The sequence below is a fragment of the Lutra lutra genome, chromosome 2, assembly GCF_902655055.1.
Source record: "Lutra lutra chromosome 2, mLutLut1.2, whole genome shotgun sequence".
Taxonomy (NCBI): domain Eukaryota; kingdom Metazoa; phylum Chordata; class Mammalia; order Carnivora; family Mustelidae; genus Lutra; species Lutra lutra.
The window spans coordinates 88,846,462-88,873,284 of record NC_062279.1 but is presented as its reverse complement, the minus strand read 5'-3'; the positions used below and the strand labels follow the sequence as shown (position 1 = coordinate 88,873,284).

General features: G+C 35.9%; 1 protein-coding gene across 10 annotated transcripts in view; it reads right to left on the bottom strand.

The window, feature by feature from the left end:
- PTPN13 (protein tyrosine phosphatase non-receptor type 13) overlaps positions 1-26,823 on the bottom strand; it is a 208,292-nt gene that overhangs the window by 33,930 nt on the left and 147,539 nt on the right. For 3 of the 10 annotated variants that reach the window (XM_047717886.1, XM_047717888.1, XM_047717893.1), the window contains 15 exons: positions 25,351-25,407; positions 17,274-17,363; positions 16,835-16,942; positions 16,311-16,442; positions 12,245-12,708; positions 11,041-11,187; positions 9,705-9,798; positions 8,999-9,084; positions 8,156-8,315; positions 6,574-6,788; positions 6,359-6,457; positions 3,100-3,464; positions 1,962-2,145; positions 726-884; positions 15-186 (listed from right to left, as the gene is read on the bottom strand). In XM_047717886.1, the coding sequence (XP_047573842.1) occupies positions 15-186; positions 726-884; positions 1,962-2,145; positions 3,100-3,464; positions 6,359-6,457; positions 6,574-6,788; positions 8,156-8,315; positions 8,999-9,084; positions 9,705-9,798; positions 11,041-11,187; positions 12,245-12,708; positions 16,311-16,442; positions 16,835-16,942; positions 17,274-17,363; positions 25,351-25,407 (2,532 nt within the window). The remainder of the gene's footprint in view (positions 1-14; positions 187-725; positions 885-1,961; positions 2,146-3,099; positions 3,465-6,358; positions 6,458-6,573; positions 6,789-8,155; positions 8,316-8,998; positions 9,085-9,704; positions 9,799-11,040; positions 11,188-12,244; positions 12,709-16,310; positions 16,443-16,834; positions 16,943-17,273; positions 17,364-25,350; positions 25,408-26,823) is intronic. The other 7 variants (XM_047717887.1, XM_047717890.1, XM_047717889.1 and 4 more) reach the window with 4 other exon arrangements.

Sequence of the window (26,823 nt, the reverse complement as noted above, 5' to 3'; positions counted from 1 at the left end):
TGAATGTGCATTACCCAACTCCTCCTTGTTGCATGTTAATGTAATGTCAGGGAGCAAATGAGGCAGCACTGGCATCCTGGGTAATTCTAGAACTCGTCCTAGAACTAAACTGACTGTCTTGGGTGCCGCTCGGAGCAGATTCACTGCATCTGTGTGAGTCATGTTTGTAACATCCGTATCATTAACCTACAAAAATGAGAAATAGGCAAAAACAGGATTAGAAGTTGCTACGGAAATACAGTAATCTCCCTACCTATATATTAGCCAGTAAGAGAGTGGTCTCCAATTTATGGCGAATTCTCTTTATTGTGGAAATCATAAATACAATGATCAAATAATTATACGCAAAGTAATAATGTAAAATACAAATGCATCATTATTTTGCAAATATAGGAAATTTATCCTCATAGTAGTTTAAGAAACTTTCTGTCCCTGATACCCAAGATAGCTTATTTAATGCTTTAACTGAGATTACAGGGACTTCCTAATTAAAAAGAAGCTGTAAACATTCCTTCCTAATTAAAAAGGAACTGTAAGTATTCTTACATTCAACTGTAAGAAACTGTTAACCATATAAGGCCTTTATCATTAAGAAGTGGAGATGGGACATATAAACTAAACAATAAATGGAGTGTTATATTAACTCAACCTTCTTGTTCTTCCTTCTCCAGCCTTGGCTTAGTTTTTGGCTATATCTATACAAATCCATTCTGGTAACGTCTCACCTTTATAAGCCGGTCCCCAGGTCTGAGCCTTCCATCACTTTTGGCTGGATCTTGAATGACATCATGAACATAACAACCAATACTCTGATTGCCTTTGGTTACTGTAAAACCCAGGCTTCCTTTTTCTGATTTAATTAGGGTAATGAGGAGTTCTACTTCCTAAGGAAAGAAAACAGTGACTCTTCAGGTTGTCTATTTTTGCTCATCAACACAGAGTTTAAAGTAAATTTTAAAAGGTTACTGAGCTTAACCAAGTGAAGAAGCTAGGTCTATCTGATTCTAGATAGAATGTATCCCCATTTAAAAGTTGGGTTTAGGTACAGTACTATGTATTTGTCTAAAGACAGCAGAGACAAAACCTCCTCATGCTTCAATTTTTTTATTTTCAGGATAACAAGGACTCATATTCATTAGTGGTTATACTATGATGATCAAAGAACACATTTTCCGTGGAAGGTTCAGAAAAACTCTTCATATATTTCTAAACTGTCAAGATAGATACCAAGCATCATAAAAGAAAAGGTTTTCTTGTAAAAACATGAAGCCTTTGGGTGACTAAATATTACAGCTTCATTTAATTGCATAAATAATTTTAAAAAATTTTTTTAAATAAAAAATAATTTTTAAAAAATCTCTAAAAAAAGATTTTGAACAAGATATGAAGGTTGCTTATAGCTTTTCTAAAGGAAATCATTCAAAGATTTTCTTCTCTCTGAGAAAAGATTATTTTCTACTGCTGAAAATGAAACTGAAGATATAGATGTCACACATGCACACACACACACACACACACACACACACACACACCAAGTATCTGGAGAGATTAATTCCAAAATATTTATGATTTTTAGGTGGTGAGATCATCAGTGATTTTAATCATTTTTTTCTTTGTTTTTTAATTTTCTTATAACAAATATTTATTACTTGGATAATAAAAGCAATATTGAAAAAGGCTGTTTCAATCAATGTAAAGGATATTATTCTTGGAAATTTGGCTTCCAAACTGAATGTAAGGGTTAGAAGTCCTAGGGCTATTAGTGCAATGTAAAGGATTCCATTTGGGCACACACAAAAGTGTGGATAAGAAAAAAATTACATTCAAAGTTGATTAAAAATTAAATAGGCAACTCATCAGAATTTGGGAAACAGACACTATTTTAGGTGCTCTACATATATTTCATTTAATCCTTACTTGAGAAAATATGGAGTTTTCTTAATACAGAGGAAACAACTCACCAGCTCAAAGTCTTCAAAGTGGTTTTCCAAGTCATTTTTCAGAGATGTCAAATTTTCTTGTCTAGCTGGTTCAGAAATGTGATATATATGATATTTATCCATTGAATTAGTGCAAGCAGATTCTGCTTGGGGTTGATAGCTCCGTCCAAGAGTCATGTCCGATGGTAGAGGGGAAGGAGGATTGCTACACAAAGAAGCAAGACTATTTTCAAATACATTTCAATCTAATATAGTAAGTTTGTGCCACAAACAGAAAATGCTTAACAAATATTCATGGCTGCATTTGGTTGTGATCCTGACTCTGGATTTTTGCCTGCCTCTGGACTATGAATTTATTTTATATTTATTATATGCTAACATTACCAATTTTTATTCTCTGTCTGGGTATTATGAAGCTCTTCAAGCTGCATAAATTACTAAGACAGGTCAAGTAAATATACTTTTGATTCCTAGTTGTTAATTCAAGGCTGAAGCTAATGTTATCAGAAGCCTAATGTGTGTTTCAGCAGAATAAGGAAAAAAAAGAAATAAGAAAAGAATGCAAGTCTCATTTTGGTAGTTATTTTTGATGATACAATGGGGAAAAAAAACCCCAAACACCCAAGAACTTGAACAAATATGGTTGCAATGGGATATACACAAAGATGTAGCCAAACAATAAAATGTGTGAATAACTGTTAGAGGTATAAATGTAGTCTTTCTTCTTGCCTTTGTTCTTTCAATCATCTTTCCCCACCTTCTGCAGTCTTATATCCGACCTTTTTAAACTCTATGTCTCTTCCCTCCCAACCACTTCTGTTTATATTTGTATTCCCTACTCTCCTGCCCATCACTACCTAAATAGGTCTCTTCTCTTTAAGTAATATGAATGATGATGAAATGCAAACAACTTTCCCGATTTTGAGAAACATGCTCAAGAGATCAGCAAGTCTGAGGTTAAAGGCTAAAGAGCTTACTGGTTTGCTAACTAACACCATCAGGCACAGTAACTAGATACCTAATATAGTCATCATCTGCCTGATCACTGTGAAGCTCATTCACACACAGATGTATTTCATCCTTCGAGAAATGCAGGTTGCTGCTCCCATTACTCACAATAACCGGTTGCTCTGAGTGTGACCCATAATATTGACAATACCTGTCCTCGCCTTCTGGTTTACTGGGTGTTTTCTGAGGGTAGTAAAACATGGTACAAATGGTATCTTCTTGACTTTTAGATGCTTCATGTTGACTTTGTGCCTGGGATACCATGTTGTTAAGAGTCTGATGCAAAGATGAACTCCAGCTCATATTTGGTATTTTTGCTGGAGCTTTCACCAAGTCCTCTTCTCCACTCCCACTACTGTCACTATAACTGTCTCTCCTGGATGGGGATGTGCACGATTTCTTGCTTGTGTCATACATCTCATTTTCATCTGAGCTGGTGCCCTGCTCCACACATGCTGGTTGAGAAGAGTCTTTCGTGTTGTTTGGGAGCACTTGTGCTGGAGAGTGCAGTGGGGTCTGTAATGCACACAGTGAAAAAGAAAGAGTCTGATGACTTATATTAACTTTAGAACACTTTATTGAGGGGTGCTTAGGTGGCTCATTCAGTTAAGCATCTGACTTCGGCTCAGGTTGTGACCTGGGGATCCAGGGATGGAGATCTGAGCTGGGCTCCCGACCCAGAGGGGAGTCTGCTTCTGCCCCTCCCTCTGCCCATGCACACTCTCTCTCACACAATAAATAAATAAAATCTTAAAAAGGAGATGCCTGGGTCGCTCAGTCAGTTTAGCGGCTGCCTTCAGCTCAGGTCATGATCCCAGGGTTCTGGGATCGGGTCCTGCATTGGGCGGGTGGGGGGGGGGGTGCTTGCTCAGCAGGGAGCCTGCTTCTGTCTCTGCCTACTGTTCTCTCTGCTTGTGCCTGCTCTCTTGCTCTCTCTGACAAATAAATAAAATCTTTAAAAAACAAAATCTTAAAAAAATGAACACTTAAATGAAAAGGAACATGTTGAACAACAGCACTTTCTATTAAAATATTCACTTATATTTTGATAATAAAGGTAATTTATGCTCATTGGAGAACAAAACCATATATAAATATCATATATAAAAATAACTGTTGGGCGCCTGCGTGGCTCAGTGGGTTAAGCCTCTGCTTTCAGCTCAGGTCATGATCTCAGAGTCCTGGGATTGAAGCCCGCATCGGGCTCTCTGCTCGGCGGGGAGCCTGTTTCCCCTTCTCTCTCTGTGCCTGCCTCTCTGCCTACTTGTGACCTCTCTCTCTCTGTCAAATAAATAAATAAAATCTTTAAAAAAAAACCAACTCTTAATATTACATGACTTATACTATATTTTATAATTTGTATCCTTTTTTTTTTTTTTTAGGATTTTATTTTTAAGTACTCTCTCTATCTAACATGGGGCTCAAACTCAGGACCCTGAGGTCAAGGGTCGCATGCTCCACTGACTGAAATAGCCAGGCACCCCTGTAAATTACTTTCAAATTTAGGTTTCTATCATGAGTACTTTCTGAAGTCCTTACACATGCTTTGAAAAAAACTGCATAAAACTGCGTAATGATCCCACAATGGCTATGCCTTACATTTATTTCAGAATTATTTTATACGGAATTGTTGCTAACTTTTTACTATTAACAGAAATCCAGAGATTCTTTTTTTTTTTTTTTAAAGATTTTATTTATTTATTTGACAGAGAGGTCACAAGCAGGCAGAGAGGCAGGCAGAGAGAGAGGAGGAAGCAGGCTCCCTGCTGAGCAGAGAGCCCGATGCGGGGCTCGATCCCAGGACTCTGAGATCATGACCTGAGCCGAAGGCAGCGGCTTAACCCACTGAGCCACCCAGGCGCCCCCAGAGATTCTTTGTATGTACATTTCCACCCCAGTTTCTCGTTATTTCCTTATAATTTTCCATTTTTTAAAAAGATTTTATTTATTTATTTGAGAGAGAGAGAGAGAGAGACAGAGATTGCAACAGAGAGCACAAGCAGGAAAGAGAGGAAGAATCAGGCTTCCTGCCTAGCATGGGGCTGGATCCCAGGACCCTGGGATCATAACATGAGCTCAAGGTAGCTGCTCAACTGAGCCACCCAGATGCCCTCCTTGCAACTGTATATTTAATAATCAGCACATAGGATGTTCTTAAAGGCCTTGTTAATATTTCCAGATTGCTTTCTGGAAGGGTTGTATCAATTTATACACTCACTAAGAGAGTTCCACTCAGTTCTTATCTGGTGCCCAAAACCAATGAAATTCTCATAAAATGCTGTTTAAAATACACCTTCAGAAATGAAGCTTTCCTAGTAATGTCCTAACACTACCCCACTCCCTGATATAAAAGCCAAGGTTTCTGGGGCTAGACATTTCTGCTTTTCATATCCAGGAGTCATGTTTATTTTTAATGGAATACTCTTTTAAGTAGACAGGACAAAATCTTTCTTCAGTTATATTATTATTCATCTAAGTATGGATTCCTATCTATCAGCATGTAATTTATAAATAACCATCAGAATAGATTTGGGATCCTTTAACTGTTTCCTTGACATAAGAAAGGGAAATGGACAAACATATTGCTTACTCTATAATTTCTGGAATTAAAAATAAAGTCATAAATTCTTTTTTTTTTTTAAAGATTTTATTCACTTATTTGACAGAGAGAGACATAGAGAGGGAATACAAGAAGGGGGAGTGGGAGAGGTGAGAAGCACGCCTCCTGCTTAGCAGAGAGCCCGATGCGGGGCTCAATCCCAGGACCCTGGGATCATGACCTGAGCCGAAGGCAGACGCTTAACTGACTGAGCCACCCAGGCGCCCCTAAAGGCAGAAATGCTTAAATAATTTTCATTTTTATCTAAACTAGCTCAGAATGAGAATTATGCTTTCCAGTTTGGTTCAATGAAGAAATGGACAAAAGGGTTTTTTTTTTTTTAAAGATTTTATTTATTTATTTGATAGACGGAGATCACAAGTAGGCAGAGAAGCAGGCAGAGAGAAAGGAGGAAGCAGGCTCCCCGCTGAGCAGAGAGCCCGATGCAGGGCTCGATCCCAGGACCCTGAGATCATGACCTGAACCGAAGGCAGAGGCTTTAACCCACTGAGCCACCCAGGTGCCCTGGACAAAAGGATTTTGTAACCATTATTTTGTATCTTTTCCTAATTACACTTAGAAAACAAACTCCTACAATTCTAGAATTCCAGAAGTGGAAAGGAGAGAAAGGAAAGTGAATTGAATTACTTTATATTACAAATGCAGAATGCACTCAGAGGCTCCATGACTCCTAGCTAAAGAATAAGGTAGGATGAAACCCAGGAGCCATCAATCAATGATGAAACCACTGTAGCTGAATTAATCACTCAACTGCTATTCTATAAAAAAACAGACTTTTCACAGGTCTCACCAAAAGAGCAGGGTCAATTTCCGGTAGCACACCAGGTGAAGGTCTACAGAGCAGCAAGGATACTTCTGGGGATGTACCCCTGAGAGCAGATATGACTTCCTAGGGGTATCATGAATGACAAACAAAGATACAGTTCAGCCAGAATTATGAAATCATTATGAAAGGCCAATCCATCTCATTATTAAAAGTGCTACATTTAACACCTGGGGGCTCACCTGCTGAGACAGTCCTTTCAAAGAGGCTCCATTCACTTTCAAGATAACATCTCCCACATCAATTTTTCCACTTTCTGCTGCTGGCTGTCCAGGAAAGAGCTTTTTAACCCTTACTATGCTGGCATTCATTTGTTCAGGAATCAGACTGTCTTCTCGAGAAAAACTGAATCCTAGACCTGAGCTATTTTTCAACAATTTTACTTCAAACGTATTCTCTGGAGAGAAAAAAAAAAGATATAAAAAACTTAAATATTCTTAACATGCTATCTTGAGATGAACATATGAATATACAAACATATATACTTTAAGATACATCTTAAAAAAGCCCATTTTCTCAGAAAATTTATAGCTTTATAGGCACTTACTATACTTTTATTCTATATTCAAATTCTACCTCACACTCTTTTGTTAAGAAAACTTAATAAACTAAGCTGCATGAACTAAGCTACTTGAACAGGAGAGGGTTTTGATATTAAGGTTCTGAAAATAAAATTATGTTTCAATCCCATGTATTTTAAAAGACTGTAGAATAACATAAAAAAAAGAGAAAAATCTGGAAAGGAGAGGAATGAGGAAAATTTGGGTACATAATGGGAGAGAGATGGTAGGAAGAGCAAAACAAATGTTAGAGAAGGGTGGAGGAAAGTAAGTGGATATTCTAATGTTTTAGTGAGGCATACTTTACTTTAGTAAGCTGCAACAGCATTTTGAAGAAATTCTTATCAACAAAATAAGCTGAAAGAATAATAACCAGGAAAGAATGAAAAAAACACATCTAAAGAAGGAGTGATGGAAAAAATAAAGAATACCAGGTAGTAAGATAAAGTGAGTATGCTAATTTTGTTTTCATAATGAGATAAAATAATACAGGTTGGGCTAATTTTTCTCCTTATATTTGTGACTAATTCAGAGGTACTAACATTTGGCAATCAAAAAAGGATTTAAAATAAAAGACAACAATGACTATATACCACCACCATCATTTATAAAGTAAAGGACATCTATGCCCCTAAAAATGAGATAAATGGAATCTCAGAATAAAGGGTACTTTTGTATTATGAACAGTTTTAGCCTTATGAAAGGCTACATCATTCTTAATTTTCCTATTTTCCTACCAAGTAGTGTTATGTCCAAAGGCTTGCAAAATTTTTAAGAAAGACCACTATCTGGCAACTATGAGGTGAATTTCTGCCTAGGGTTAGCTTGACAGATTCATAAAATGAAAGCAAAATATACAAAATGTTAAGAGTCAAGGTTTCATATGGATTTAAAGCCATTCTTGGCAATTATTTGTATATTTTTTTCCTTCGAAAATTTCATTTGAATTTTACACTATTGAAAGCACTATTAGGTGGCCATAATTTGTCTTATGCATGACTTCATTAACTAAGGTCTTTCAAACTCTAAGAGGTGCACATAGGTGTCTTAAAAAAAATTGGTATAGTGCTCCATCAGATTATTTACAGTTGACAAGAGTAATTAGAGAAACTCAGCCATGAATTATGATCCAATATATAAAAATTAAATTTTGAGTAAGTCAGTAAGAAGTTAAAGGTGAGATGACAGTCTCTCGAGGCCTGACCTTCAGTGACAAAGCTGTAGTCTTTGACATGAGTCATTTTCTTCGTTTTTTCTGGGGCTTGACCTTGGGCATCTGGATCTGGAAGGGTACACTGTAGGGACAGGGGGACACGTTCTTTGGATGCTGGAGACTGCCCCTTTTCTAATAACAGGTGAACCACCTGGACAAATGGAATAGCACTTCATTAACTAAGAAGAATTATTAGAAAGTAGATACTTTTTTTGTATAGTTGTTGGTATAAAATCATTTACAATAACTACTTGGTCCACCAAAATATAGGTAGAGGAAGAAAAAAAATGAAGAAACAAAGCAAGGGATTGAAAATCAAAATCAAGGTTTTCTTTTTTTCTCTCCCTCTGCCCTTCTCTCACTTTCTTTTTCTTAAAAAAAAAATTTCTCTTCTAGAATGAACATAAACATGTTATAGAAAATTTGGGCACTAGAATAAAATCACCACTATAATATACAGACCATTAAAAATAATTTGGTAAACTTCAGAAAAAAATTTAGCCTTTGGCTGAAAAATGACTAAAATGAAAATCACTAGGTATTTGTAGATGTTTACAAAAAATTTTAAAAATGCAATCCCCACCATTTCTCCTGTCATATCTGGTAATAATAGGGCTAAATATGATATAGAAAGCCAAGTTTCCTCAGTGAAAAATTTCTGTCATAATACTTGCTTCCCAATTTGAAGGAAAAGAAAATTCCAGAACATTTACAGGAATCAGACTTGGTTTCTTGACTAACAAATTTGGAGACCTAAGCGAGACAGATATTATTCACACATTATTATGTTCTTCTAACATATCTTAAAAGGTTGGTATAATGAGCTATTATTACTTGTCCGGTATTTCTCAGCGTTTCCACAGCCTGCTTGTGGGTAGCTCCTTCCAGACTAACTCCATTGACGGCAAGGACACGATCACCTATAAATTAAGCAGTAATTTTGAAAAAAGCAAAGTTATAAGATAAAGATTCTATATGCTTTTTAATATCTTGTGCTATTGTTTTATATTGATTTATTTGAGGAGAGACTCAGAAATTCTGGACAAACTCAAGTCACAGAGTCTCTTTAATACATACCTACTTTCCAAATTCTATGACTAAATCTTAAATACAATTTTGAACAAGATATTATTGTATGTATTATAGAATCAATTTAAATCATGGAAAAAGATAAACTGACTACAAATGTAGAGAGATTAGAAGAAACTAAGCTAGTTAGTTTTTATTAAAAATGTAGACATCAGAGTGTTTTTACAAGGGCACCATTCCTTTCCCATTTTCTGGCAATTTGCTTCTTCAAAAGTACAAAACATGAAATAAAACACTGTCAAGATATTTTCTGATACTAGAGAATAGGCTGAAAAGAAGAGTTTTTAGAATGACATCAGGGAGTTTTTTAACACTTAAGTCTTAAAATAATTGCACATGTTTTTATTTTATATTATGAGTATTTGAAGTCTCTATCAACTTTCTAATTTCTTATTTATTTGTTGAAGTGATAATCCTATGTATAATTCCTGTACACACACAAACACTCTACCTTTGTGAATTCTACCATCGGACTCAGCTGCTCCCTTGGGAATAACAGCTTTCACATAAATGCCACCATGTCTGACACTGGTATTCACACCTCCCTAAGTGGAAAAAGACAAATAAAATAACATTTTGTCATATGGATAATTTCACACTCCATCTTTCAAATCTGAGACCTAGAAAGCATTCAGTTCCTCAGCCAAACCATCAGCACATCAGCACATGCAATTAATTCAAAACCCAAGAATATTTCTAGCCAGGTTTTCCAAATGTAAAGCAGTTACTCTTTAGAAAACTCTTTACTCAGAAAACAACATGCTGGATCTTGAGTATATGAACTGCTCTCCCTTTGTAAGACTATATCATGCATTACGAGCAAGCAGAAAGCAAAATCCATCTATGCAAAATTAGTATGAGAACATGACTGTCAGAAAAAAACAGCATATAGAGTAATTTACTTCAGATCATATTTGGTAAACTGCAACTTGCAAATCTATGAGTCAAGGAACTTTTTTTTTAATTTTAAAAGGCTCTGGTAGGTTAGTTTTGTTACACTGTAAATGAGACTTAATGAGTAGATTCTCCATCTCTTGTGAATGCACAGGTTTTAGCTCCCTTCACACCAGGAAGATAATAAAATTCTAAAGAAGTCAAGGGCAAGAGGTAAAGAGTTACAATATTTTAAAAAGTGCTTGAAAAAAAAATAAATAAAAAGTGCTTGAAAATTAGGTTTTCTTTTTGACTTCTATATGTTAATAGTGCTATTTCTACCATGTTTGGAAATGGTTTTTCCTAACTAACAATATCCTTTAAATGTCATAAAGATAAATAAATAAACAATTTAGAATTAATAGACTAGAATTCTAAAGTATTTTCATCAAGTAGCCTATGCTTATATTTAAATACTATAAAAGTACATATGTTCCTTGGGAACCTCTAATTTTAATATACTAGTCATGTTTACAATTAGGATATATTATGGGGAGTAAGGGCATGTAAATACACATTAGAATTTATTTATGATGTAGGTTAAAGTGTGTTACCCGATGTTCATGTAGAAGTGTCAAATGTATGTAAAACACACTTATTAATTTTATATTTTCTTAGTCTTGTGTTCAGATTAAGCATTATGAAATCTATGTAGTTTAAGTAAGTAGGATTTGTCTAATTTCTTCTAAACCACAGGAAAAAGTCACTAGCACATAGCTTTTTAAAAAAGTTTTAAGATACAATTTCAATTTGTAATTTGGGAAATTATTTGACAGGTTTCCCTTCAGAAGCAAAATAAATAAGTTGGCATACAATAGGCTGCTGGAAATGGAGAAGAGGAAACATTTGAAAACCTTGTCAAACAGTACCGTGACACTTATCCCCAAGCTGTTATCATTTTTAGCCAGTTCAACCTCAAAGATATCTCCAGGTTTAGGAAGTGATGAAGGAAAAGTTTTAAAATTCATTTTGTTGGATGTATTCATTGAGGAGGAAGATTCCTTAACAAAGAAAAACAAACAAAAGGATTTCTTGTTAGAGTCAAAATGAATTACTACTGGAAGATCAATATATGCTTTTTGGAAAAATTAAGGAAAGCAAGATATTAAGGGATAGACTAAATTCAAAGATCATGAGGGCTGGAAGCCATCTCAGAGATCATCTAATCCAATGCCTTTATATTTTATGGTTGAGGAAATTGAGGTCTAGAGATTAAAGGGCTTGCTTCAGGTCAAACAGCTAGATAAGGCAGAGTGAAGCCCAGAATCCAGTTCAAACCTGGCTTTTACATAATCTTTGTCCAATGTTTTTTATGCTCTCACATTAAGAAAGTATTTCTCTTTCCTTAAAAATCAATATATATCAAGCAGCAGCTTTCAACTGGGACCACTAAGATGAAGGGGCTTCATGCTTACTTTGGTTACATTTACAAATCCAGTATAAACAGAGGCACAACAGCTAAGCCCCATTTGTAAGGGCATAACCCTCTTATGTGGAATGTTGGTTCCTCCGTGAATCAAGAGCTCAAGTTTCTTTTCTGAATCCTCTTGTGAATGTGAGTTTACATTTACATCATTTCTAGGAAATGAGCAATTCTGTATGTTGTTGTTCTTATTATTTTCAAATGTTCAGAACTTTAGAAGAATTTAGGCTATCCACATAGTCAAATGCCCATTATACGAACTGTTTAGGAACAACTATTCCAGATATTAAATTCTTATTGATATAAACATTAAGTATGCAAGAGATAAACAACCTGTAGAAAATAAGCATAACCTGATTATTCATTTCTTTCCCAACTTCCAGGTTGCAAGTATCCAGTATCATAGCCATTTTAGAGTTAGTATTCAAAGCTGCTAAATTGTCTGAAAGTTAGCATCAAATGCAGTAGCAGTTAGTAACACAGGACATAAACTATTCCTCCTTTCCAGAATAAGATAAGCCGTTTATAGTAGGTTATTTTCCTCTGTAATATATTCGCTGTTATTTGTTTTATTCAATGAAAAAAAAAAAAAAAAGAAAACAACAACAAACCCAGAGATTCAAATTAAACTATGCCTTTTTTGGTGTTTGATGATCCTGACTGCTCGAATAAGTAGCTTCATCCGTGTCTGAATCTCCGCGGTCAGAGTAATCTGTTGCATCAGAAATGCCTGGTTTTTTCGTTTTGCCTCGGTTACTGTCCGTAGCAGTCCTCTTCTTCTCAGTGGTTTTGGATATCACCGAAGGGGAAGGGCTGCCGCGCTGTGTTTCCTGCCAGGTTCGGTCACCCGCAGGGCTGGCAAAGAAACCATTGACCTGGCTCTGGGACAAGCTGGCACTTTCAGTCCTGGAATCCTGAGAACTCAGGCTTCCTTCACGCAGGCCCCCAGACAGCCCAAAAGAGCTCTCTGAGACATGCCTTGGGGTACCCTGTGGCCAGCGGTGGTCCTCAGAAGAATCTACAGCACTGTCTTGCATGTAGGAAGGTTTCTTCATGTAGTTTTTCATGCCATTGGCCATGTGCACAGGAGTAGAAGGCACTAGAAGTCAAAATCCATCAAGGGGAATAACAGGTAAGTGACACATATACCTGTGCTTACATACTCGTACAGTGTTTCTTAATGATCGTGAAAGGATTTTACATAGCGTAACGTATTCATAACACCTGATCTGGGGCCTGGAGCCAAAATGAGGACCTGACAAATATCGCAGGTGCTATTTTCTTTGCCCCTTCTTTTGATCATTTCTGTTGCATCTTCTATGAAAGTGCATACCCTCCTTGCCTTAACTCCCCCTTTCCATTCTCTAATACCTATTTCAAGTCAGTCTCCTCTATGAAAACTTCAATTCCCTAACTAGAAATAATCTGAATCATCAAAACTCCTTGCTCCTTATTTAGTGGTTATTTATTTACCTATTTTATATTGTCCTTCTAGACTGCATTTTTTAGACTCCAAATAATTATCAAGGCAACCCCAAATTCCTTATGTATACGGTTCTTATCAAGAGCCACCTAAAGCTTTCCTAAGTAAGACACAAATCAAAGATTTCAGGAAAAAAATTACAGTTGTAAATTTATAAAATATTAAAAGTTCTTTGTGAGCAAGTGAAACCAAGGGAAATTTAAAAGAGGAATGAGCAACTGGAGAGAAAATGTTTGCAAAAATAACAAAAAATAATCAATTATCCCTAACAAAGAGTTTCTAAAAGAAAGAGATGTAAAACTCCTGTACAACAAGGGTATGGAATGTAGACTGGAAATTCAGAGTGAAATACAAATCATAAGTATATGAAAAGATATTCTCACGTTGCTCAGGGATGTGCAGTTTAGTGCAGTTTTCTAGCTCTGTGGCTGATGTAAATGAGAATGACTGATAATTTCTCATACCACTGTTGGTGTGAGGAGAGCACTGTCACATGTACATGGCTGACTAAATATTAATAAAACTTAGGCAATAGATAGCACTTGTCAAAAATTCAAATGGGCATATGCAATCTAATTCTAAGTGTCTAAACTCTAGGAATATGTACATTTTCTAGTGGTGTATATACAAGTGTGTTTGTTGGAAACCACATTTATAAAAGAATTATAGCTATCCTGGATATACAATAAAAGAAAAACATTACATTTTGATGCACCCATGACATGAAATATATCGCCACATGAAAAAAGTGTATATTCATGGATGTTTAGAATATAGAGTATGCAACTTGCAAACTGATATTTAGATTAAAAAAAAGTGTATGTGTCTATGTGTGTGTGTGTGTGTGTGTGTACACAAGAGGCAGTATTTTTTCCCCCCAAATTTATCTCTAATATACAGAGAATGACATAGTCATCAAAGAGTTTCCCTAGAGAATGGGTATAAGGGAACTTTTCTTTTTTACTTCATTGATTTCTGTATAAATTGGATTTGTTTTAACTGACTAGTATGTATTCTATAACTTTAAATATATTAGCAAACAAAGAAAAATAAAAACCTTTCTTTTGGTGGTTGATACCTGAGACAGAAAGCCTAAGGTATATGTTCTAGGTTCTTTGAGTTTTATTTCAAGTTATACTACAGTATAGCTTAACATATGGTAAGATTAATCTAGCTTTCTGAAGTTAACAGTTTCACAGAACTATACTTTAACATTATGCTCTTAACTTTTATTAAGAATAAATAGTAAAAAATAAAATAACCACATGAAAGTCTGCTAAAAAGAAAAGCTTTATTGGTCCCTACACTAGGTAAAGTTTCTCTGCTAAATACTCTCAGTACCTTGGACTTCTTCTTAACATTTATCATAGTTACAATGAAACATTTGTTTAGCTAGTTGTTCAATATTTGCCTTCCCTGATAAAGTGTAAGTCCCATGAGGCTGGCAGAGTTTGTGTCCTGCACATCACAGGCATTCAGTAAACATTTGTTGAACAAATGAATGCATTTTATATAAAATATCTATTGAAAAGAAAATAATGAGGGGAGTCCCTTAGAGCTTTATTTAGATGTAAAATGAGTTTCTTCTGAATTCATATGCTTCTTTTGCTAAAAAAGGGTGAATAAAAGATCCCAATTTTTTTTTCCTTTTTTTTTGGTCTTGGCTGCTTGAAAAGAAGTATGCTACATTTTCAAATGTAATCATCTTCCTCTGCCTAAGGTGATCAGGCTACAATTCAATTATAAGGCTCTTTTGGGCAGTGATGGTGTTTTCTATTTGTTGTGTTTGTTCAAGTAACAAGTACTGAAAACATTATTTATATATGTACATATTTTGTATACACACACACACACACTATATATATATATAAAACACTTAGTGAATAAAAGAAAGTGCAGTCAAAATAACTCGTCTGTATACAACCTGAGAAAGTTTTATGTCACAACATATGGTAAAAAATGTTTTCTTTTTGTTTCTATTGTATCTTAATTGTCTGAAATTATGCCAAAAATCCACTATCTAAACTTGTTTTACAGGTAACATTGAAATATTCTTTTACATATTTCTCAGTATCTTTGGGGTGAAGGTAACTCGCACATAATTAGCACTACAACGTTTTTGAAAAATACTGTTAAAAATCACAACTAAAACTCACATGTAAGTGCTTAATAGGTACCAGGCAATGTGCTAATTCTTTACATGTATTATCTCATTTAATTTTCTTTTCTTTTTTTTTTTTTTTTAAGATTTTATTTATTTATTTGACATAGAGAGATCACAAGCAGGTAGAGAGGCAGGCAGAGAGACAGGAGGAAGCAGGCTCCCTGCTGAGCAGAGAGCCCGATGTGGGACTCGATCCCAGGACTCCGAGATCATGACCTGAGCCGAAGGCAGCGGCTTAACCCACTGAGCCACCCAGGCGCCCATAATTTTCAAAACCTATAAGATAAGCACGTCATATTCAGCATTTGATATATGAGTGGATTGAGGTTTAGCAAATTCAAGTGATTTGCTTGCTGTATGCAGTATTAAGCAGTGGAGACAGAGTCTGACCCTAGACTTTGGAGCTCTTCCCACTGCACGTGCTGTGTGTCCTTCTCTCACAAACACTGCCTCACTACTGCAGCTCCCGAACAACTCTGTGCAAGGTAGACAAGGCAGAGCCAAGATCACTGTCTCATTCTTAACAAAAAATAACCATGACTCAAACTCAAGTCATCTCATCTTGGTCAAGGGCCTTTTCTGCCACAACATGCTAATGGCAGGAATTATGAGACAAAATGGTATGCTCTTGTTTTAAAATTTCTGATGTTTTTATATTTTTATTTTTTACAGTCTTGTTCAGGTTAGGACTTCGTAGATAACAATTACATAGTTATATTAATTAGACAAGGGTAAAGAGTTTTATTTCTGATTGGGCCTAGGAAGGGATGGAATGCAGCAAGTACTCAAGATTTACTTAAGTGATGTCGATTTGGCACAGCAAATCCACTTTTATGCGCAGAGTACTGGAGATGAATGAGATAGAAAATCTCAGAAGTGATGAATGAAAAGTTACACTAATAATGTATAATATTAAACAGAGCTACCTATATTAAATTTTCAGGAAGGAAATAAGGACCTTAAAACCACCTGGAGCTTTAATCTAATCCATGATATGGAAGTATTTGTGAAAAGTGAAACAGAATACACAGCTAAGAAACATCCAAAACATTACCTTTGGGTATCTTCTCTTTTGGCTGAGAGATAACAAGAGTCACATCTTCAGGAGCTTTTTGCAAAATTTCAATCGCAGCATGGTGGCTGACCCCTTCGAGACTCACACTATTCACAGATATCAAACGGTCTCCTGTAAAAACAGACAATCCAGTATTTTCTTTCTTTCTTTTTAAAAATATTTTATTTATTTATTTGACAGACAGAGATCACAAGCAGGCAGAGAGGTAGGCAGAGAGAGAGGGAAGCAGTCTCTCTGCCAAGCAGAGAGCCCCATGTGGGACTCGATCCCAGGACCTGAGATCATGACCCCAGCTGAAGGCAGAGGCTTTAACCCACTGAGCCACCCAGGCACCCGACAATCCAGTATTTTCAAAAACGAAGAGAAATTCATGCTAAGTCTTAGAAATGCTACTGCCGACATTATTTTTCACTATCTTTGTTTTTCCTGAGTTCTACTTTTGCCATCTGTGCAAATTCATGCCTGTCAGTTAAGTACTCAGGAAATCAACTAATGTGAAGTACCTGGCTTTAAGCATCCATCCAAGTCAGCTGGTCCTCCAGGGGTAACTGAACTAATAAATACACCTAGATCCAGTCTTCCCATCTTCTCTCCACCAATGATTTGAAATCCTGTGAAACAGTACATTTAAGAAAGATCTTCATGACACTGGTGCTTTCAAGGACTAATGAGCAGTCTGTCTGATGCAGAGAAGTGTAGAGATTCTCAGATCAGATATGATCAGTAAGTAACACATGTGAAATGGGACTGTTGAATTCGGTAAAAGTTTTGTTTGTGGGCATTTCATCTTTCACATTTCCTGACTAGGTGGGTGGGGTGAAGGGGCTGTGGGGAGGCAACCAGTATCTTGATCCGTGGCGGGCTGGTGCCTTAATGCCAATATTATACTACAGAATGTTTCTCTTTGAACTTTTACTCCCTTGAAGAATCTCAGTGACTTACCTAAGCCATACTTTGCATCTTTTTTCAGGTTCACCAAGGTGATCTCTCTTTCTGGTGAAGATACTATGCTCCATCTTTTGTGTAGCACATCTATTGGAAAAGTATAATGTTAAGATAAAAGAAACATAACACCCTCAGGCATTAAGACCATCTGCTTGTCCCAATTTAAATGTTAATAAAATTCATTAATAGATTACTTGGTCACTTTCAAATTCTCTTTCAAGTAATATTACGCCATCATCTTGTATATTGAATGTGATTGATAGTCGACAAAGGGACTGATTATCATCACATGGTTCAATATATGACTATCATGCCACTGACATCATCATATTAATTCCTCATAAATGATTCCCTGTGAAATAAGTATATTTCAGGTACAAATGAGCAAATAACTCTCAAGAGTTTAATAAATGATTTGAGCAGGTTTACTTACTCAGCTAGTACAGGCAAGAGCCGAACCTTAAACTTAAGTTTTCTGACACTGTTTTTCTGTTACATCATAGGTGACTTCCTGAATTTGACAATGCTTACTATATTAAGAATTTTCCAGTAACTAGTAGTTCACATTTTTACTTGCAATGAATAAAATATTCACGGTCAGTTGTATGGCAAAACAGCAATAAGAGGAAAATGCATTTACTTTTAAAAATCCTGCTAATAATGACTTGGCTAGCACATTTATGTTCTCAAAGGACTTTTATTTACTTATTTGTGGAGCAATCTTATGAGTTAGGTAAAGAGATTTTAAATTACAGCTTTGCAGATGGAGAATAATAGTTCATGACTTGTTCAAAATTACAGTTAGTATCACTCCCAGTAAAATGCCTTTTGTCAGCTTTTCTCTTTTTTGCTGCCATCCTGCTGTGTGTGGCTGACTGTTTCTCGCCATGTCTTCTCACAAGACTTTCAGAATCAAGCGATTCCCAGCCAAGAAACAAAAGCCGAATCGTCCCATTCCCCAGTGGATTCGGACGAAAACTGGTAATAAAGTCAGGTACAACTCCATGAGGAGGTGCTGGAGAAGAACCAGGCTGGGTCTAGAAGGCATCACACATCATGTGATGACATACCTGACTGGCATACATATTTACTTAAGTTGCGTGAAGATCATGTGTTCTATCCTGTCACTCTGTAAACATCCTTCCTACCTGGCCAATAAACACATTTTATCAGGGAATAAATGTGAGACCTTTTGGCTCTAAGAAAAAAAAAAAAAGCCTTAGTCAGTACTTGATAAATGCTAGTTAAATAAATTGAGGGAATGTTAGCATCAGAGCTAGAATTTACTTTTCTTATTTCCACTGAGGGCTTTTTTTTTTTTTTTTTGAGTAGGTTGATCATTCACAAATACCACCGAAATTAAAGCAATAAATATGCTACTTAAGTGTCATGTTAATAAAATTACTTCATTTACTTAGCAATCTGAGCAATGTGAACACACACACACACCCACACTTTCTTTCACCTCTATCTATTAGGGGCTGAATTGTGTCCCTTTACCCCCACCCCCAAATTTATATGTTGAACCCCTGACTCCTAGTACCTTAGAACTTAACTGTATTTGGAGATAGATTAATAAATAAATAATTAACATGAGTTCTTTAGGGCAAATCCTAATCCAGTAGGACTGGTGTCCTTATAAGAGGGAATTTGAATACTGACATGTGCATGCCTGTGGGCACACAGAGGGAAGACCATGAAGACAGAGGGAGAAGACTGCCATCTACAAGCTAAGGAGAGGTCACAGAAGAAATCAATGCTGCCAACATCTTGATCTCAGACTTCTAGCCTCCAGAACTGTGAGAAAATAAGTTTCCGTTCTTTAAGTCACCCAGTCTGTGGGACCTTGTTTTAGCAGCTCTAGCAAATTAATATACTTATAAATATCAATTATAATTCGATAGTTCCAACTGGTTTGTGTGAGAGTGGTGGTATTGATGGTAGATGAATGCAACACATTAGGGAAAATAATTTCTGTAAACAAAACTTTCAAATTAATCTCTACATAGTTCTTAAGTATACTGAAGCTTTTCGAAAATTACAGATTATTTGCCAACATATGACTATCCGTGGATTTAAAATTGTATGAATAAGTTATAAAATAAGTAGTAATTTTGTTACATAACATGTATTAATGCTTAAATGATGCAAACGTGATACTTCATATTCTAGAAATAAACCAACTTAATACCAGAAAAAAATAACAGGAATCATTTGCTCTCTCGAGTCAATTAACTTTGTCCCTTAAACACTAAGAATTAATGCAACTGGCTAGCTCTCTGTAGCATACATGTCCCTATTTCATTGTTTCTTTTTGCCTACAACTTAGTTATAATCGATCAGAGTAGTAGTAGTTCAGTATTTCTAATTAATAAGATTTCAAAAAGAAAAAAAATCACTGGACAATGGTGTGAAAGACCATTATACATCGGGCATGTGTATATATATGTATATAGATACATACACATACATATAAGAATAAAGCCCACGAATTAGTTAATGCCTAGCTTAATATCATCATCTTTTACCCTAAAATAGACAATAAAATGTTTTTATCCTAAAATAGACAAGAATCTCTAATTTTCAGCTCAGATGAACAAAATACAACAGGACAAACCCATAGAATAAAGTGAAACAAATAAAAGGATAAGGTTAGGTTAAGTATTAAATGTATAGTTTTATCCCCATTGTGAAGACAAACTCCCTTTGCTTTATGCAAAGTGTTTTGCCCTCAATTATAAAACTGCTCAATAGTCTTAATGTGCCTAGAGTACCTGTAACAAGTCAAAGGTATGGATTCAAAGTATAAAATCCTATTTTCTTTTCCAATGTATGTACTAACAATATCTGTTATTTATCTTTCTTATTTGGCTAGTGTGTGTGTGTGTGTGTGTGTGTGTGTGTGTGTGTGTTTGAAAAGGTATTTCCCAGGTAAACATTATTAGAATATGTATATAAAATACACACACTGAATGTGCACTGTTTTTATGTACTTGTGTCTAGAAGCAACAGATGCAGCTCTCTACAGTCAAGGATTCACCAGCAGGATTTGCGTAATCACTCAGTTGATTACTTTTTCATCCTCAAATGTTGACTGAACAACTTTCCTGTCAAAGTCCCTCACTAGGCAATTTGGGAAAATAAAATGAGATAATATATATATGAAAGTTGGTGCATAGTAAAAGTGAGCTAGAGAATCAGTCTGGCTTCAAGAGCAAAGACCCAGCCTGAGTAATGGAAATGTTACCAGTCAATGAAACAGCTGCATTACAAAGGCATGATGAGTCAGGCCCGTTAAACAGGAGAGGCTTCTTCCTGCCAGAAATAAAGACTTCAAGGAAACGGGGTAGGATTTTAATAGGTGGATTATGGAGATGGTTATACAGCAATATAAGGCATTAGCAAAGGCTGAGATGGAAAGAAGGTAGAAAGGGTCCTGGAGAAATGTCACAGATCAGTTTGGTTAGAGTACAAGACTTGAGTAGGGCAGAGATAAATATCCTTTCAGAAAGGGGGCTGTGTGCACTCATTCTTTTTAACAGGGTTGTCCTCCTCTGCAGCCCCACCGATATACAGTAAGATACTAATGTGAGCACAGAAAGAAGGCAGGACGGTGTGCAGCTGTGTTACTCCACAGTACTGTGCACATGCCCAGTTTCTGTCTGTATTCTATATGTATTCTCCTCATGTAGATGCTCAAAATACTTTCCCTTTGGTTAAAAAAAAAAAAAAAAAAGACAGAAAGAAGTATCTGAGGGAAATAGTACAGGACAACTCAAGTAAACTGAAAGAAATGAATAGAATTTATGATCTGAAAGTAAGGCAGCCAGGTATTTTAAGAACCAAGACATTTCTGAGTTATTTGTATTATTATATAAAAATAAGCTTTAATATTGAAGGAGTACATATTTTTAAATCCTAAAAGGGATTTTCTTTCTTTTCCCATTAGTATACTCTAGAAACACAGAAAATTCTAAGAACATTTTAAAGTGAAAAAGAGCTTCAACTTCAAATGTCCACTTCTTTAAGTAGCATATGCTGGTGTCATTCCCAATAATGTTTACATGGGAAATATCTTTAGAATAATTGCTAAATGTAAACTTTAGAAAATGTAAACCCTCTCTGCATTAGATACATTTGTTTCACTGTTGCCTCTCTCATCTCTCTTAAAGTTCATGTGGGCATATATAGTCCCTGACTAAAATAACTGTACACACTAATGAAAGATAGATCTACGATTAAACTAAATTTCCTACTAAGACCTTATTTCTGATAAGGCCAACTCAAGTAATCAATCTGAGTATGAGTCAACAATTTTTTTTGCAAGAAAAAATGATTTTATTGGTTACAGATATAGGTCCTTTTCAAGTGTCAGACAGCACCGTGCTACCCAATCTATGAGGAACTGGACTGTAGGTGGAGACGACTCTGGATAAATCCATCAGTCATTCCAGGGGAAAGGCCCATTTCAAATCTTGGAGATGATGGGTCAGCAGCACCATATTGATATAAAAACAAAGATAGGTATTTTTCATTATTATACTACCTAATATACTAACTGCTCCAATGGTAGGGAGAGGGGGATAATAATGGAAATGTGAGTGTTTTATTTCTGTGCCAGCACTAATTAGCTGAATAAACTGGGGCCATATAACATCTCTGGGACTTATTAAACTCACCCATAGAATGTAAAGGCTTGGTTTGAATACACTTTAAATTTCCTTTCAGTTTCAATTTAGCTGACTCTATGTTTTGCATCCGGTCAATTCATATGTCTGTTGAAACCTTCTGTGAGCACTTTGGACTTCAATTTTTATTATAATTTTCAACTTTGTATGTATTCTAATTAAGACTTACATGGAAAAATCTAGCATTAACATTATACTTGTCCTTGACATCTGACTAAACAAAGTGTTTTAAAATCTGCTTATGTAACATTTTATTACTTGGAATAGAGGTTGTCACAAGGACAATAATCAGTCTTAATATTGGGGAAAAAAGCGTATTTCAGTGTCTGTACCAGGTTACTCTGCACTCGAATAACCTACTTTACATGAGCTTTTTGCTTTGTGCATCTTGTTTTTTTTTTTTTTTTTTTTAAAGAATGACTACAGGACCCATTATACACCTATCCAAAAAAACCCCACAACAGATGGCCAACACACAGGAAAAGATAACTGATCAACATTGCTAATTTTCAAAGACATGCAGACCTGAAAAATTAAAAAAAAAAATTTTTTTTTTTGAAGATTAGAATACACTGAATGTACTTGCATGCAAATATAAGAGATCTTCCTTATGGGTTGAAAGTCCAATGAATGAAATATTCTAATCTCCAAAATGATTTAGGGATTCTTAAAGTAAGTGTATGTACTTACCAAAGAGTAGTGCATCTCATTTTTAAGAGTCCAGTGTTTGACCCCATTTTTATGGTTTGGATAGGAAGGAAGGTAATAAATTTAGCTAAGAGTTACTTTTCAATTATATAGTAATCCTGATTTACAGTAAAACAAGAAACACTGAAAACCAATTTTACATAATTGTTGCATCAGTTCTACATTTTCTTTTTTTGGTTTTTACTCTCTTGGGAAGAAGAATTATAAGAAATGTGTGCGTATTTTTTAAAGATGAAGGAACATTTTTTTTGAAATCACAATCAGAGGTTTGTAATCCTTTACATATCTCTGTCTTATTAGAAAATTCATGTCTTTTTTTCTTTTATCTTCTTTGTCAAGTTTCACATTATTTAAGGGTCTCTGAAAGTCACAAAAGGTTAAGATTGAATTCTATTTGTTGGTTCTTGTATTAAATGGTGAATAATTCAGTATTAACTGATGCTAAGTTCTAAGTGTCTTCTAATAATCCTGGCCAGCAAGGAAGAACACTGAAATTAGATAAGAAGTCCTATATTTGATTCATGGGCAAGTAATTTAATTTTTGGATACTCAGTTACCTTATTTGGAAAAATGTGTTTGCCATGTTCTTTTGTATGAATTTTGGACTTGATTCTCAACAGGGCACTAAGTCAGGACTAGATGAGCAGATTCTAAGAGAACTTTGAAGAAAACAAGAAAACAAACTTGTCTGCAAGCCAGCTGGCGTACACCTCCACAGGAAGGTGGGACCTTAGCGGGGGACCCTAACCTCAGAAGACGAGGTTTCTGAAGGATTTTTTTTTTTTAAGATTTTATTTATTTATTTGACAGACAGATCACAAGGAGGCTGAGAGGCAGGCAGAGAGAGAGAGAGAGGAGGAAGCAGGCTCCCTGCTGAGCAGAGAGCCCGATGCGGGGCTCGATCCCAGGACCCTGGGATCATGACCTGAGCCGAAGGCAGAGGCTTAGAGGTTTCTGAAGGTTTAAACAGAGCAACTACCCTGCACATTTTGCTCATTTGGTGTCTACTGCAAATTCATATTCTTTTCCATCAGAACCTAGGTTTAAACACATTTCAGGTTCCCGTCTTTTATTAGATCATTATCCAGCTTCTTTCAAAAGATTAGCTTGGAGAAACAATACCTACAAATAATTAGGCATTATTATGTTAGGACACAGTCTAAAGAGTAAACCAGAGTATGGGCTCAGGAAACACAGATCATGTGTTCAAATCATGGCTCCAGCACTTGCCAGCTCCTTGACATTCTGCACAACTCAACCTCTCTATGTTTTGGTATCTCATTTGTGAAAAGGAAATGATATTACCACCTGCCTCATAGGATTGTTGTGGGAATTAAATGAGGGATTAAACATAAAGCACTTAGAACTCTGTCTGGCACAGGTAAGCACTCAATAACTATTAGTCAAAATTTTTACCAGTATGGACTTGTTAAAATTCGCTATTTTGGACACAGAGATATTCTAAACTAGACCATGCAAGACATCTGGTCACTGTAAAGCTATATATGATGGTCTTAGTAACTTTGTTTAAAAAAAGATTTTACTTTTTTATTTGAGAGAGAGAGCATAAGTAGGCAGAGTGGCAGGTAGAGGGAGAGGGAGAAGCAGGCTCCCCACTAAGCAGAGAGCCTGATGTGGGGCTCGATCCCAGGACCCCGGGATCATGACCTGAGCCAAAGGCAGATGCTTAAGTGAATGAGCCATCTAGGCACCTCCAAATTCATTTTTTATTATTATTTTTTAAAAGATTTTATTTATTTATTTGACAGACAGAGATTTCAAGTAGGCAGAGAGGCAGGCAGAGAGAGAGGAGGAAGCAGGCTCCCTGTTGAGCAGAGAGCCCGATGTGGGGCTCGATCCCAGGACTCTGAGATCATGACCTGAGCCGAAGGCAGAGGCTTTAACCCACTGAGCCACCCAGGCGTCCCCAAATTCATTTTTTAAAAGAAGATTTGAGAACGAGTGCACCCATGCACAAGTGGGGTGAGGGGCAATGGGAGAGGGAGAGAATCTCTAGATGACTCTGCATTGAGCGTGGAGCTGCATGCCGGTTTGATCTCAGGACCCATGAGATCGTGACCTGAGCTGAAACCAAGAGTTGGATGTTCAACCGACTGAGCCACCCAGCTCCTCTTCAAATTCTTTCCATAATATTTAGGATAACACTTGGAGCTAGTCCCTATTTAGTTCTCCAGCATCCCTCTGGCCCCACATGTCTCCATACTGAGATGCTTGCAGTTCCCTGAATCTGTTACCCTCTCGCTTGTATCCCTGTCTGATTACACTATGACCTTGTTCTGGAATGCATCCTCACAACATTCTGTTTGAATTTCCTCCTTTTATCTCCAGAGCCACCTCAAGCATCCTCCATTAAAATAACTGCTTCAGTTAAAACTCTTTTTAGTCAAGATTCTCTTCCACCTGAACTACTATCTTAGTAGCTCTCCAGGTGTCCTTATTTATAATCCATCATTTCTCTAGTTCATCATCTAGTCTACATCACAGGTCCCATCACATCACCATGGTGCTGAAAATCACAGCTCTCCTTTGACTCCAGAGTAAGACCTAAAATTCTTCGAATGGAATTGAAGACTCTTCAATATTATGTCCAAGACTATCTCATGAGGTACAAGAGAAAAGATATGATGGAAAGGAGGGGAAACATTTTGTAAACCTACCATTTTCTTTTAAGGGTACTTGGGATGAAGAATTTCCAGAACTATGCAAAGTCATTCCTGTGGCATAAATTAAATTATTAGACAGTTCATAAAATGGTCAGTGATTTCTGTTAAATTCTATAAAAATCAATAAAACATTGAGGTGGCAACATTTTTAAAAATTTACAATCAGAAGAATGTTTTCCCAAAATGGGCTTATGTATTATTTTTAATGTCTAAGTAAAGCATATTAGCTTGTTTTGCAGAATAAATTTAAACACAAATGTATTGTTTCTGGCAATGACATTTTGATATGTCAAATATGAAATGATGAAACTGAAATGAGTTTTAGAAGCACTTGTTCAAATGTTAAAAGAAAATTTAATATTCAGTAAGAATGAGTAACCTTAATCAAAAAACAAATGCAGAAAATAAATTTTCTTTCATGAGCGAGTTTTACTCTGTATTTTTCAATGAAATATTTACTATTCTACATCTGATATGTGCTGGATTTTTATGGAGATGAAAGCATTTCTAATGAAAATAGCTTAGAATCTACAAGGGATCCCATTATATATGAATACATTTTGAAAAGTATTTTCTAAAAGCTTGAACTAGTGTCTTCTTAGGCTATTTTCAACATATAGGGTGGTGACCTATAAGGAGAAATCTTGCCTTTTATCTCTTTATGGTTTTTCACCAATTCAATTTAAGTTGATGCTGGTGTCATCTCTAAAAGCTGTGGAAGCCCACACTTGATAATGTAATGTTGCTTTCTGTAAAGATCTACCTACTGTAGAGCTCTCTTTTGACTTCATTTACTAAACAGATCTTCAACCCAGCTACAGATAAAAAAGTTATTTTTTAACTTTGTGTAATTATGGTTAAATGATCAAATGTTAGTCTAAGTGAGAGTTAACAAGTATTACTTGGTAAAATAGCAGAAGAGGGTGTTCTTCTTGTTTCTCTTTTGTCTCCCCAGCTGCCTCCTATTACAAGTAGTCATTCACAACTCCGTGCTTAAATATCTACTCCTCTGAAAGAGTCCAGTTGCATTTCCCTTTTACGATGTATTAAGCAACAGGAAACCTGAACTATTTATCTTATAAGATAGTATGTGTTTATAAACTTCTATATTTAAATACTTAGTATGTTCCAGCTAGATGGGAGAATTGGAAAAAAACTTAAAATCAACTAAGAATTTCTACCTACCAAACATAGTACATTTCATAAAATTATCTGGTTTGAGAGATAACTGCATTCCTGCTAAGCTGAAAGTACCCTAAATAAACCTTTCTTTAAAAAGTACAGAATGAGTGGAGCCCACTCCCACAAGCTTGTATGGGAAATCCAAAGGAAGGCTGTCCAAAGCCATGGTACCAGACTGTCTGGGTTCTCTCAGTATGACCGTCACGGTTTTTAACTGTGACAAGAGAAAATGAAGTAACAGTCTGTGCCTTGAAGTAATCACCTGTTAATTCAGCTTTTGATTTG